Genomic DNA, 12,472 nt, shown 5'->3' on the forward strand with positions numbered 1-12,472 from the left:
CTATTGATCGGGCCCATATATGGCAATCTGATGATACCCCCAATATGCGTTGAGAAAACTCATCCACCCATACCCAGCTGTTGCATCCACCAATTGATCTATCCTTGGGAGGGGGAAACTGTCCTTTGGACAGCCCTTGTTTAAATCCGTGAAGTCCACACAGACATGCCACTTCCCATTCTTTTTCTTTACTACCACAGTGTTAGACAACCACTCTGGGTAACAAAACTTCTCGTATAGCCTTTGCTTCTAACAAGCAGTCAACCTCCTCAATTACAGCATCCACGTGCTATACGGCTGATCTTCATTTTTTCTGCATCATGGACTTGTGTTGTGGATCCACATTTAAGTGGTGACAAATCACGTTTGCATCCACCCCAGGCATCTCTTCGGGGACCCAGGCAAACACGTCAATGTATTCCCTCAGGAATCCAACCAACTCTTGTTCTTCTTTTTTGCTCAGGTTTTCCCCAATCAGGAAATACCTTTTTGGATCAGTCTCATTGATCTGAATCTTCTTTAAACCTTCTACCACTTTCTCGGCGGCTCCCCTCCGACATCCTCGATGGTCGGCTAGTCCAGAATCTCTACGGCTTGGACCAATTTTGCTTTAGGTGCTTTCTTGATTATAGAAATAGGCACTGTTGGATAACTTTCTGGTTTCCACTAATCTTTTCAACTCCATTGGACCCAGGAAATTTTACCATCTGATGGTAGGTAAAGGAAACTGCCCTCATCTTGTGCAACCAGGTTCTTCCTATAATGGCATTATAAGAAGACGGAACATCCACTACTAGGAAGTCGGTATGTAGCACTACTATCCCTGCCCGAATAGGTAGAGTTACCTTGCCCAATGGCCAAACTGCACCTGCTCCAAATCCTACGAGAGGGGTTATTGACTGCACCAAATCCGCCTGGGTCAATCCCAACTTTTTGAACGCATTGTAGTATAGTACGTCCGTGCAGCTTCTTGAGTCCACCAAAATCCTCTTTATGTCATATTCCCCAATTCATAGGGTTATGACCAAAGCATCGTTATGGGGCACCTGGACTCCTCCCAGGTCCTCATCCGTGAAGACTATGCCCTTGTTGTATACTTCTTCACGTCCTCTTTTCTTTCCCATTTGCATGACATGTTGGTCGTGTTTAATCTGCCTCTGGAACAATCTCACCTCATTTCTCGTATAAGGTTCAACCAATCCATGTATCATATGGATTACGCCCCTTGGATTTTATTCGTAGTCCAACTCCATTGCTTTCTCTTTATCCTTGAGGTCTTCTTGGATAATTTCTTTGAGGTAGCCATGAGAGACCAAATCATCAAGGTGTTTCTTAAACATCTCACAGTCATCAGTCATGTGGCCCCAGTCCTTATGGTAGATGCAGTGTTGATTCATAGCCCGTTTTGTGTCTTTATCTCCTCCCAGGTTTAGGGGCCATTTCAAGTAAGGCTGATTCTTTATTCGATAAAGAATCCTATAGATTGGTTCTTTCTAAACCGTATTTATTGAAAAGAAGGACTTGGGGTCTGGAGCTCGTTTCTCCTTATACGGCTCTTTCTTAGCCTGCCCATATTCTCTTCACTCCTTACAAGTTTTGGGCTCTGGTTTATCTACCTTCTTCGCAGGCCCCTTGGCTTGCTTGGTAACCACCTTGCTGTCTTCCCGGAGTATGTCATCTTCGTTCCTGGCATGCTGCTCTATTCGTTCCATTAGTTTTGCCAGTGTTCCTACTGGACTCATGTTTAATGACTTACACAGTTCTCCCAGAATAGGCAGCCCAGTTTTGAACGTGGCTATTGCATACTCCTCACTACAACTTTCAATCTCGTTGAAAGTCTCCTAGTATTTTTTCGCATAGTCCCTGGTCGGCTCGTCCTCTCCTTGCTTCATAACGGAGAGACTCTCAAAAGTCTTAGGTGCTCTTTTGCTCGTTAGGAACTGAGCAGTAAATTCCTCAACCAACTGCCTCCATCCTTGGATGGAGCACGGACCCAATTTATGGAACCAAGACAAAGCTACCTTCCCCAAACTTGATGAGAACATCTTGCACATAATTGCATTATCCCGATTGTGCATAAACATTGCCTGCTGGTAATGCTGTATGTGTGTCACGGGATCCGTGTTTGTTTAATAGAGGATGAACGCACCGTGCTTCACCCTACCCGGTAATCTTGCCCCTTGTAACCTCTTTGCAAAAGGGGAGGATGCTATATTGCTGAGGGCCTTTCGTGCTACTTCTCGTGCAGACATGGTCCCCTCTTCACGTTCCTTCATATGTTTGGGAGCACTCCTCTCCCAATCAGAATCCAGTCTCTCATACCTATCCCTGTGATGTTTTCTGGTCCCTTCTTCCTCGGGAGTGGGGTATCGGCTCCTGCTCCTTCTTTTTCGTGAAGAAGTCCTCTTGCGCTCTTGTGTTCGACTTTTGCATTTGCTCCTCCTTCTTCGTGGATAAATCTTGTTCCGCCTAGGAGTAGGACTCCTGCTCCTTCTTATTCGTGAAGGAGCCTTCTTGTAATCCACCATAGCATGTCTGTCTCCCCTGGAATTTCTTCGTGAATATGCATAATCCTCGGGATGTTCTCGGATCTGTTCCAACTCTCGAATCTTATGTTCTCGTTTCTTGATCAAACGAGCAAACTCCTCGATTTTCTGCCTCTTTTTGTCAAGGATATCTCCATTGTTGTGCACGCTTCTTGAGTGTGCAACTGATTCACTTTCACAGCCGGATTTACTCCTTCGGACCCCGTAGCCGTCCTGCCCTCCCTATTATTGGAGCTATCCAGGACGGTCAGAGGGTTACCCTTACTTGTCACCCTCTTCCCATGTCCGCCTTCTGGCTTTCTCGGAGCCCCTGGTGGGGATTTATCACCTCCCCCACCTAGCAAATTCTTCGGGTCCAGCGGCGTCATTGGATTTTCTTCCTCCATGGTCGTTTCTCAAAGAGAACTCTTTCATTTCCCATAAACGGCGCCAATTGTAGGGGGATGAAAACAATTGGTGCTGCAACGGCTACTCGTGCCTCTCCACCGGAACCCAAGTTCATCGTCGAAAACCTAATCTGCAAAACAAAGAAGGGGTGAGCGCACCTTTGCCTCTCGTGGCAAAGGCCCTCCGATGCCTAAGTTAGTATAACGTATTAGCAATAAACCCTAATTATCAGTAGGAAACTCGTATAATGCAAAGTGCAGCGTATTGCGTACCTTTTACCTCTAGGTTTACCATGCATTTATAGATTCATAGATGCTTGCTGCCCAAGCATCCCTGTTGCCCTAGGATTCCTATCTCGTATAGGAAACCCAGGATATCTTGGGTTCTCATTCCCTTATCAGTTCATAACTTTAGTCCTTTTAGGACTCTTTTCCATAACTGGCCGAACATCCCATTCCCGTTGGGTATCTTTCCCAGATCCTACATTCTCAGGATGTCATTCCTTAACGAAATACCACTATTTCTGGACCCTTCTAGAGTATTCCTTGCTCCTGAGGCTGCTTTCCCCAGATTTCTCCTCTTGTTCGGCCTTCTCATTACCGAATAGGCTACTTGGACCAATGAATTCACATGTCACTGCTCCTTTATTAGCCTCTTGGTCTAATAACTTCTCATGTTTACTGGACCAAGACTCCGTACAACCTTTCTGGACCAATGACTTCCCATGTCACTGGTCCATGTCGCTGAACACCGTCTTGCACGGCGACTGTCCCTATTATTTTTACACCATGGTCCCTCGTACCAGCCTGTTCAGGCCCTCTTTGAACTTGTTTGGGAATACCTCCCTACAACAACGCAAAACCGATTTGAACCATTCGGGGATTCTCCTTGATGCTCAAGTTTATTGAAATTACTTTTCCTTTTATAGGCTGCGCATGCCTTTCAATTAGAGATCTCAGTTCTTTTGGGGATGTCCCCCTCGAACTGTAGAGACCCGGATAATTTTAATTATTGAAATGCTTGTTAATTGCCTAATTGAGAAAATGTGGTTTGTTTGGTGGTTAATTGAATTGAGGATTGAAGTGAAAGAATAGAGACATGAGGGAGTGTATGTGTGATTCAAAGATATGTGGGTATAAATAGTGGGTGTGTGTGTATGTAGAGAATTATTTCATCTCCCATCTCTCTCTCTCTCATCCTTTCTCCCTCTCTCTCTCTTGCTCTCATTCAAAACTTCACTCCATTTCACCAAAACTTCAAGAATCCATCCTCATTTCTCCTCCTCTACGCGACCATGGGCTCATATTGCATTGGCTAAGGCTCAAAAAGAAGATCTCTGTTGATTTTCAAGAGTTTGGAGCTAGGGCTCGTTCAAATCTCTTGGGTTTCACTCCTTGACTCAAGGTAGGGATTTCTTTGCCTTCTTTATGTGTAAATACGTTGATTTGGTGTGAAATTTATGCCTAAAATAGGTGTTGTTCATGTTGTTGTTGAGCCCTCAAAAATCTGCAGAAAATCTGCTCGAAGCCTCTCTGTATCGATACAGGCCTTTGCCGTATCGCTACCATAAGAAAATAGTAACTTCAGGAATTGCTGATTTGCTTGCTGTATCGATACAACCATTTTGGTTGTATCAATACTGGAGCCTTATGGGCAGTTTTGTTCATGCTGCTCCCACTTCGATTGTTTTGAACCCCGGACACTTCTAGTACCTTTTTGACACCTTCTAACCTCTCTCAAGCATGTTTAATTGACTTTCCTTGATTAATCGATGTTAACTTAATTCGTTAGCCTTCTGCTAATGAGGAGTGTATAGGGAATTTCTCGGTTAAAAATGTGTCAAAATGTATCTTATTGATTGATTGACTACTTGAGAGTATTTATGGCACAATGTTTGTTGGCATGACGTATGATGATTTATGTATGAACGTGATCATGAGAAAGTTTTAGTTCGCATGTTGAGTAAGAAAGTAGTCGTTTGGGGTCGGTAGTTGGGATAGAGAGTCTCGTAACGCAAGTGGTGGTAATACGGAGACTCAAGTGAGTCTCGTAATGCAAGGGGTGGTAATATGGTGATCCAAATAGCTAGGGTTCTTCGTAACGCAAGGGGTGGAAATATAGACGGTGGAGATTGGTGATAGCATGTTGTGTCGAGATTGTTAGAGCTATTGATGTCTTGTGAATCTTGTGGCTAGTTGTGATAATACCATGTCTTAGAACGATCGTAGTGAATGTTGGCATACCTTTGTGTTGATTGTTATCTGGTGATTGAGCTATATCTTCTTATCTACTTCCTTTGCAATCGTCTCCATATTTGCACATAGAATTGGTAAAGATTTTTCTACTGGGCTAGTGTAGCTTAACCTAATCTTTCTTTTCAGGTTCAAATGTTGGACAGTAGCTTACTTGCTTGTGTGCTTGGAAGTGAAAGACTTTTTGGAAGCTAATTTCATTTAGTTACACTATCATCTTTGTAATGACATTCTTTTGATAAAGATGGGCTTGAAACTAATCCTTCTAGAATTTTCTTTTGACTAAACCGTTTGTAACTTGATAACTTGTTCGCACTTGTATTTAAGTTTATTTGGGGCCGGAGAGCCAAAGCTGTATATCTTTTGACTTGGGGACTTGTTTGTAAAATTAAACAGGTGGGAACTCTTTTGGGTAATATCTATGATATGCGAGAATCTTTTGTTGAAAAGGTTTATTTATTTATGTTAAAAATCGAAGGCGTGACAGAAACTCTATCAGGGTCAATGCAATTTATTTCGAACACTGAGGAATAAGCGGAATCAGTCACTTCATTCATTTCATCAGAAGTTCCCTTAGGGGGATACACAGCACTGGACTCGAACTTAGAATAAAAGGTATGATGGGGAGGGCCCAGAGGTGCAAACTCTGACTCAAAGCTAGACTCTGAGTGTCGGACTTAGTGGACTCAGTGTTAGTTCTAGTACAAGTTACAACAGGTGTGAAAATGCAATTTTTATAAGTCCCAGTGGCTTCCACGATGAACGAGGTTGGGTCTTCATTAGCTTCATCTCCCAGCATCATTGGCTCTTGTTCCCAATGACTCAGAACTGATAGTAAAGCAAAAGACTGGTTCAAGAGCGATGTTCTTATCATGAAAGGATGTCGTGTCCATGTATCATCGTTGCCATCTAAGTCTCCCTAGACCTATCCGTCGGCCCTTGTTTCAGTTAAGAGCCATTGCACTAAGGGTTGCAACAACCACAGGTAAGTCGTGTCAAGTAGGGTAAATTCCTCTTGTTCGAGAATCAGCGCCAATCTCCTTATCTTGACCATTCGAGATAGGGCAATAAGGTTGTCGCAACCTAGATACCAATCTTAAAGTTAAACAAGAATGCGGAGAGCCGTTCGAGCACGGCTAACACTGGAGGTACACTCCACAGATTTTAAGTCTCTTAGACTGTTTGGAAATAGCCCTCGAAGGTTGCCTTGATCCTCAGCGTCTCTTTTGACGATGTGTCCTTTGAAAATTGTAAGCCTCAGGGGATGCCAGAACGAGCTAAATCTTCAACCCATTCTTCTTTCAACGTTTCAATTTTGATTTTGGAAACGACTTGGTAAGAATGACGTGACACCATAACCGAGGTAGCGTGAGCGATGTGGCGCTGTTAGCCAAAATGGTGTAAGTGGCATGACACTGTAATCTAGATGGTGTAAGTGTCACGACATTATCAATTGATCGTTCCCTCATTCTCCATTGAATCCTTGATTGAAAAATGTATTGAAGACTTGGCAAAATGTTGATTTCCCATAAGGCTCATTGTTTCAAGGATTAGCTCAAGCAACGTGCGTCCCATGGGCACGACTCTTCATTGGGTCTTGGCAACCTCTTTGGACCGCAGGTTAGAGAAAAAGAAGCTCTAGGACAAACCTAACAATAGAACTATACATGTGTGATGTAACATGATGATGCCATGTAGCATGTAAGCAGGAAAAATGCAGCATGTAAGCAGGATACGTCACATAGTCCTAAACATAGGTTCTTGTCCTAGTTGGGAAAGTTCTATGGCTATGTACAAGTGCAAAATGCCGGGTTTTGGTTTGAGAGGGGTTCCTCGGACTCGGGGTCACAGGTATGCCTTTCACTACTGAACGTACACCGAGCAGTGGTCAATGGCAGTGTGACCCTTCTTTGTCGGAGGTTGCTATGCATTTTGGGATTCCCTGACGTTTAACAGGATTGCCAAAATACGCCAGCGTGGCTAGTGAACAGTGCAAGTGTAAGGCAAAAATTAAGAATATAAACATTTTCTAAAATCACACAAATATTTTTCAAGTTTGGCTCTCTTTAATCAATACTTTGAAAAGACAACACATATGAACAGTCGGTAAAATCCTAGGTTGGAAAGGTCGGATACAAGGATCTAGTTAGAATCACCATTTCCTCCCTTAACAAGCATAGAGCATTAGTTGTTTTTAGCAGACTTTTGAGGGATTGTTCATGAGTGTATTAAATTCAAAGCATGGATTAGTTACTCCCTAGCAGAGTCGCCACTGTGGGCTACTGTGCCCGGAGGATTTCGCCAATAGGCTCGATGTTTTCAAAATGGTTTTAGAGTCGACACCCAAGTTTATGTAAAATGGTTTGCCACTCGTGAAACCTGGAACTTGAAAGTGATATTTGAGTTTAAAAATAAACCAGAAATTTTCAGGCTCGGGAGCCAAGTTACGAAAAGGGAAGGCTTTTATTTGGCACTCTTCTCGCTCGATACAAGGATCGACTCTACTAAATATTTGTGGGGTTTTTAGAAAATGCTTAAATTCTTAACCTTTAGAAACACGTAGCAAATAGAGTGTATCATGTAGACATGTGCTGAAGTGTACGATATTTACAAAAGTAGAATAGTATAAAAAGTTACATGTGATGAATGAAGAGAATGCAAACTGTCAAAAACTGCAAGAAATGGATATAACTCCTTTGTGCTGGATTCCTTGTGCCCAACACAAAGCACTTGTCCAGATCAGTTTCTGAAAATGTTTTTTTTATCCAAATAGTGAATTAATTGGTAAAATACATGGATAATAGCTTTTGAAAATGTTTTGAGATGTTTTTACATAAAATAGTAAAAAGACAGTATTGAAAACAAGTAATAAATGCTAAAAATAGATGTAAAAGCCCCTGGACCCCACTTATATTTGAAATGATCAGCGAGCCCAAGAGGAGATGCCAAGCGCTGGGGAGTGACTCCCCAGCACAAAACACACACGATCACATTTTTTCGTAAGAAAAGCCCACGATCACGTTAGCCTGCTCGTAGCCCTGCTTTGGGTTCCTGGTTTCCTCGAACAGAAACCAAAAATGTAGGTAGCTTACTACCTTTTGAGTGCTTGATCAAGACTTTGAGGCTTGCTTTGGATGGTTCGATGGATGTTTTGAGTTGGAGAATGACGAGAGAAGTTTTATGGGTAGAGTACTGAAGAAATGGGGAGTTTTGGGATGGAAATAGGATTTTTCCCTTAAGGCACAGAATATTTCGAGGGTTTTCTCAAGTATATATGAGAGAAATCCAAAATATAAGTTGTAAGTATTTTAGAGAGAGAGAGAGAGAGAGAGAGAGAGAGAGAGAGAGAGAGAGAGATAGATTTTTTTCAGAGTTGGAAGGAATATATACATGGCTCTAAACACCTCTATTTATAGGGAAAAACTGAGGAGGAACGACTATGCAGACTTAGAGTCGGCTAGATGCTATGTAGGGGTCATGATGAGATTTTTTTTGGGTAATTTAGCTTGAAATTAAAAAAGATTAATCGAATGTACAACTTACAATGGGCATACCCCAGGCGGAAAAGAAAAGAAAGAAAAAGAAGAGTGAAAAAAGTGCGATAACCCATGCACAACCCACATAGAGAGTAGAGTAGAGTAATGTAACACAACAACATGCAATGTGGTTTGGTATCCTACCCCCGTTGCACTGTCCATCTGTGAAGAAAGATAGAGTAACGAGGGTAGGATACAGGATGATACAAAATATGCAATGTAATCCAAGTAATAACAGATAATGATAGCTACCTACTGCCTGGCACATCCCTTCAGGCTAGGATATAAAGTAAATAGTCACGGTCGGGTAATGACCAATTAATGAACCCACTGAGGAAGCAGTAACATAGCAACTCAGCATCGAGGGAAGGTTGAACAGCTACTACAGAGGAACAAAGCACCAAAAAGAGGCTTTGACCAGAAATGTTGGCATCCGACAAAGGGCCCAACCCTACACACCATGCCCATACTGCTCGAACTACAACTCCCTCAACCAAATTCCCAAGGCTCGACAGAAAACTACCCGCTTTCAGCCAACTTCCAATCACCACAGTCTCCAGAGATGGGATATGCAAACCACGATACTAATACTAATACTCCAACCGAACCCAGAGTAACAAGCATAATACCCACTTCTAAAAGAATAGCTACTACAGAGGAACTAGGCACCGAGAATAGGCTCGAATTGGAGATGTTGGCATCCTACAAGGCTACCCTCCTACGTACCCTGCACACCATGCCCATTCCATCCAGACTATTACACCCTCAACCTAATCCCCTAGGCTCGCTATAATCTAAAAGTGGGACAGAATGAGGAGCCACAACATGTGGCCACTCGAACCGCAGGTGAAACCAAGCTGCTCCTTTCAATCAGTGCACTACTACCAATCTAATCAATGACAACCCGCGAAGCCCCCTTTCAATCAGTGCATGACCACCAATCTAGTTAATGAAAGACCAGTCACACCACACTACGCTAAAGAACCAGACTAGTGAATCAAAGAATTATGGAATTTATTGGAGCTCCACATTAAGTTGCACAACATTTGAGCCCAAAATTGGGCAATGTGCCCAGTAACTAAACTATGCATGAAGCTGTAGATACCACAATTTGGCCTAACGATTATTTCAAGTCCCACCTTGGGGACCATCCCGATGATGAATGGATACATGTGATTGCTGATTGACTTTTCTAAACCCATAAACTTTTGGTGAGTGCTTTTAGCCACTTAGAGGACCCAATTCAGAGCCAAATAGCCTTTCAGACAGAAATACGACATCCTAGGAAAATACATCTATCGACTGTAGTATTGATCCAATGGCCTCACATCATTCTTTCACCCGAGAAACATGTTGTTTGAAAATCTCCCTAAGAGATCGATTCCTCGCCTGCGAGAACCATTCCTCGGCCGCCAGATCGATCATTTGGCTGCCAGATCAACCCTTTTTTCAGCTTCTAGAATGTTCTATCAATCGTTTGATCCGATGCTCAAAACCCTAGCAGCCAAATTACGATTCTTTTGGGCTACGAAAGGAGATTCTGAGAAGAGATCTTGTGCATATATACTTCCTATTAATTCGTGCATTGTGATTGGTTGGAGTGATGTCATCTAGTGTCTATATAAAGGACCCTTAGGGTTCCGAAATTGTACACACAATTCACCCTCAATAGCCATAATACTCTGCAGAAATACTCTCCCATTTCTCCTCTATAAAAGCCCTAACATCCCGAAGGCAGCCGCAATCCGATGATCAAACCCTTGAACTACAAACCCTAACCCTAGGGTTTTGGAGAAGCAAGTTAGTCAATCACCCTCAATCCGAAGCAATCAAGCAACTGAGGGATCAAGGTGGTGAGGCCCAAGGGCCTTTATTTTGATTCTTTTATGCTTCGTACTTTAATCATAGCATTTTGACTTTCTGTTAATCTTTTAATCTGGTGTGAGGAAGAACATCGGCTAAGACATCATTCCCACGGCTGATACATCAATTCAGAAGGGTTCCTCGGCCGTGACATCTATTCACCGGCCGAGGGATTCATTCTCTGGGACAGCCTGTTTGTTCTCTGCTAATTCCTGATGCATGCTTTCATTATTGTTCTGGCTCACCATATCAACTGTTAAAGGCTAAAAATTGTAAGGCCCCTAATTTTGGGAACGTTAAATAGACATTTTTATTGAAAACTTAAATAGAATCTGGCTCATTATTACATCATAACTCCCATGAGAGTACTTTTATTACACAAGGGAAGGGAAACTAAGGTTCCTAACTACAGCTCCGCATGCTCCTTCATTCTTGCCAGCTCTTTGGCTTCGAAAGCCTCCAAGGTGTACAGCTCATCCTGATCATCTACAAAGTCTGACATATTATACTAGCGTCGCCCTCAGTATAATATGTCAGGGTCATCAAAGGTAACACCATGAGCTATAGGAGCTCAATAGAATAATCCATACCCACTAACCCTTAACTTACAAACAATAGATCATAAAATTAACTTTTTCCACATAGTACATGCATATTTAACAAAACAGTTAACAATGACACATCCACATTCACTATTCAAACTAACGTTAGTGTCCATGATTTTCTGAGTTTCTCCTACGCGACTTGTCGTAGACCGTGTCACCATTTTTCATATACCAAATCAACATTTCCAAAATTGTTTTTACACACCCAATCTCGATTCCACCGCTCCGAGTTCCTGAGTATCCTCACAATGATTCCGCCGCTCTGGGTTCCCATTGGCACATAAAAATATGGAATTTGGCATTGGCTCCTCTCCACGGATAACCAATCCACAATTCAAAACCCTTGGTTCTGCCGTTCCAGTTACCCGAGTATCCCACAGTGGTTCCGCCGGTCCGGGTTCCCATTTGGGTTTTTGAAAATCATTAAAACAATTGCGTTGGCCCCTCTCCGCAGATAACCAAACCACAATTCATCCCTCGGTTCTGCCGCTCCGGGTTCCTGAGTATACCACAATGGTTCCGCCACTCCGGGTTCCCATTGGGTTTTTGAAAAACACACACACACCACACAATGGGCAAGTCCAGCCACATTGCGGTTTCAAAACCACACCTTGTCTTTAACACACCCTAGGTGTCATGTTTCTACTTTCTCAATTTATGTGTCTCGTTACATGCATAGACTCCGCGATAGGGCTTTTCACGTAAGTATACATAATCATTTATTGTAATCTTGAAACTAAACTATCAAGATCATCCAACTCTATATTACTTATGATGCTCATATTATCCCTAAGTTCACGCAATCATGCTTAAACATTTTGCATGCAACTTAAAGTATAGTGTCACATGGATGGACACCTTTGGAGTGGATACCACTTATGCTTTATCACACATCAAGTAAGTAATCTAAGTAATCACATATACATGCTCATAACTATCCTTACGATCAAAATACGAATACTTTCATTCAAGTTTATGTTTCCAAAATCCATTCTCTCTTCCTTTTTGGGAAGTTCAAAACAATATATGTTCTTCCGGAAAATAAAGTCAAGTTATTCAACATAGTCATATTTCTTTTCAAGCCTTTAGTAAAACACTTTTCAAGTTCTCATGCATTTCAAACAATACAAACGATATACACATTTTTAATTATACTTAGAGGTAAGGGGTAAGAATATTCTACATGATCATACAAATTTTCTATATTTATGATTAATGAGTAAGGGAAAATCTACTTTCATTTCAAACATACGATTTTACTTTTATACTTTGGGATAGTGGAC

At 42.1% G+C, this 12,472-nt stretch overlaps 2 protein-coding genes across 2 annotated transcripts; both read right to left on the minus strand.

Moving 5' to 3' along the window:
• Positions 1–1,124, minus strand: LOC131299682 (uncharacterized). The gene is made up of 4 exons (XM_058325261.1): positions 1,047–1,124; positions 643–914; positions 365–587; positions 1–249 (listed from the first exon to the last, which is right to left on the minus strand). The coding sequence occupies exons 1-4, from the start codon at positions 1,122–1,124 to the stop codon at positions 1–3; spliced, it is 822 nt and encodes a 273-aa protein (XP_058181244.1).
• Positions 1,125–2,129: 1,005 nt separating this feature from the next.
• Positions 2,130–2,932, minus strand: LOC131299683 (uncharacterized). Its single transcript, XM_058325262.1, has 2 exons — positions 2,819–2,932; positions 2,130–2,768 (listed from the first exon to the last, which is right to left on the minus strand). The coding sequence occupies exons 1-2, from the start codon at positions 2,930–2,932 to the stop codon at positions 2,130–2,132; spliced, it is 753 nt and encodes a 250-aa protein (XP_058181245.1).
• Between the last annotated feature and the right edge of the window lie 9,540 nt (positions 2,933–12,472).

The sequence above is a fragment of the Rhododendron vialii genome, chromosome 9a (genome assembly GCF_030253575.1).
Source record: "Rhododendron vialii isolate Sample 1 chromosome 9a, ASM3025357v1".
NCBI classification, from domain to species: Eukaryota; Viridiplantae; Streptophyta; class Magnoliopsida; order Ericales; family Ericaceae; genus Rhododendron; species Rhododendron vialii.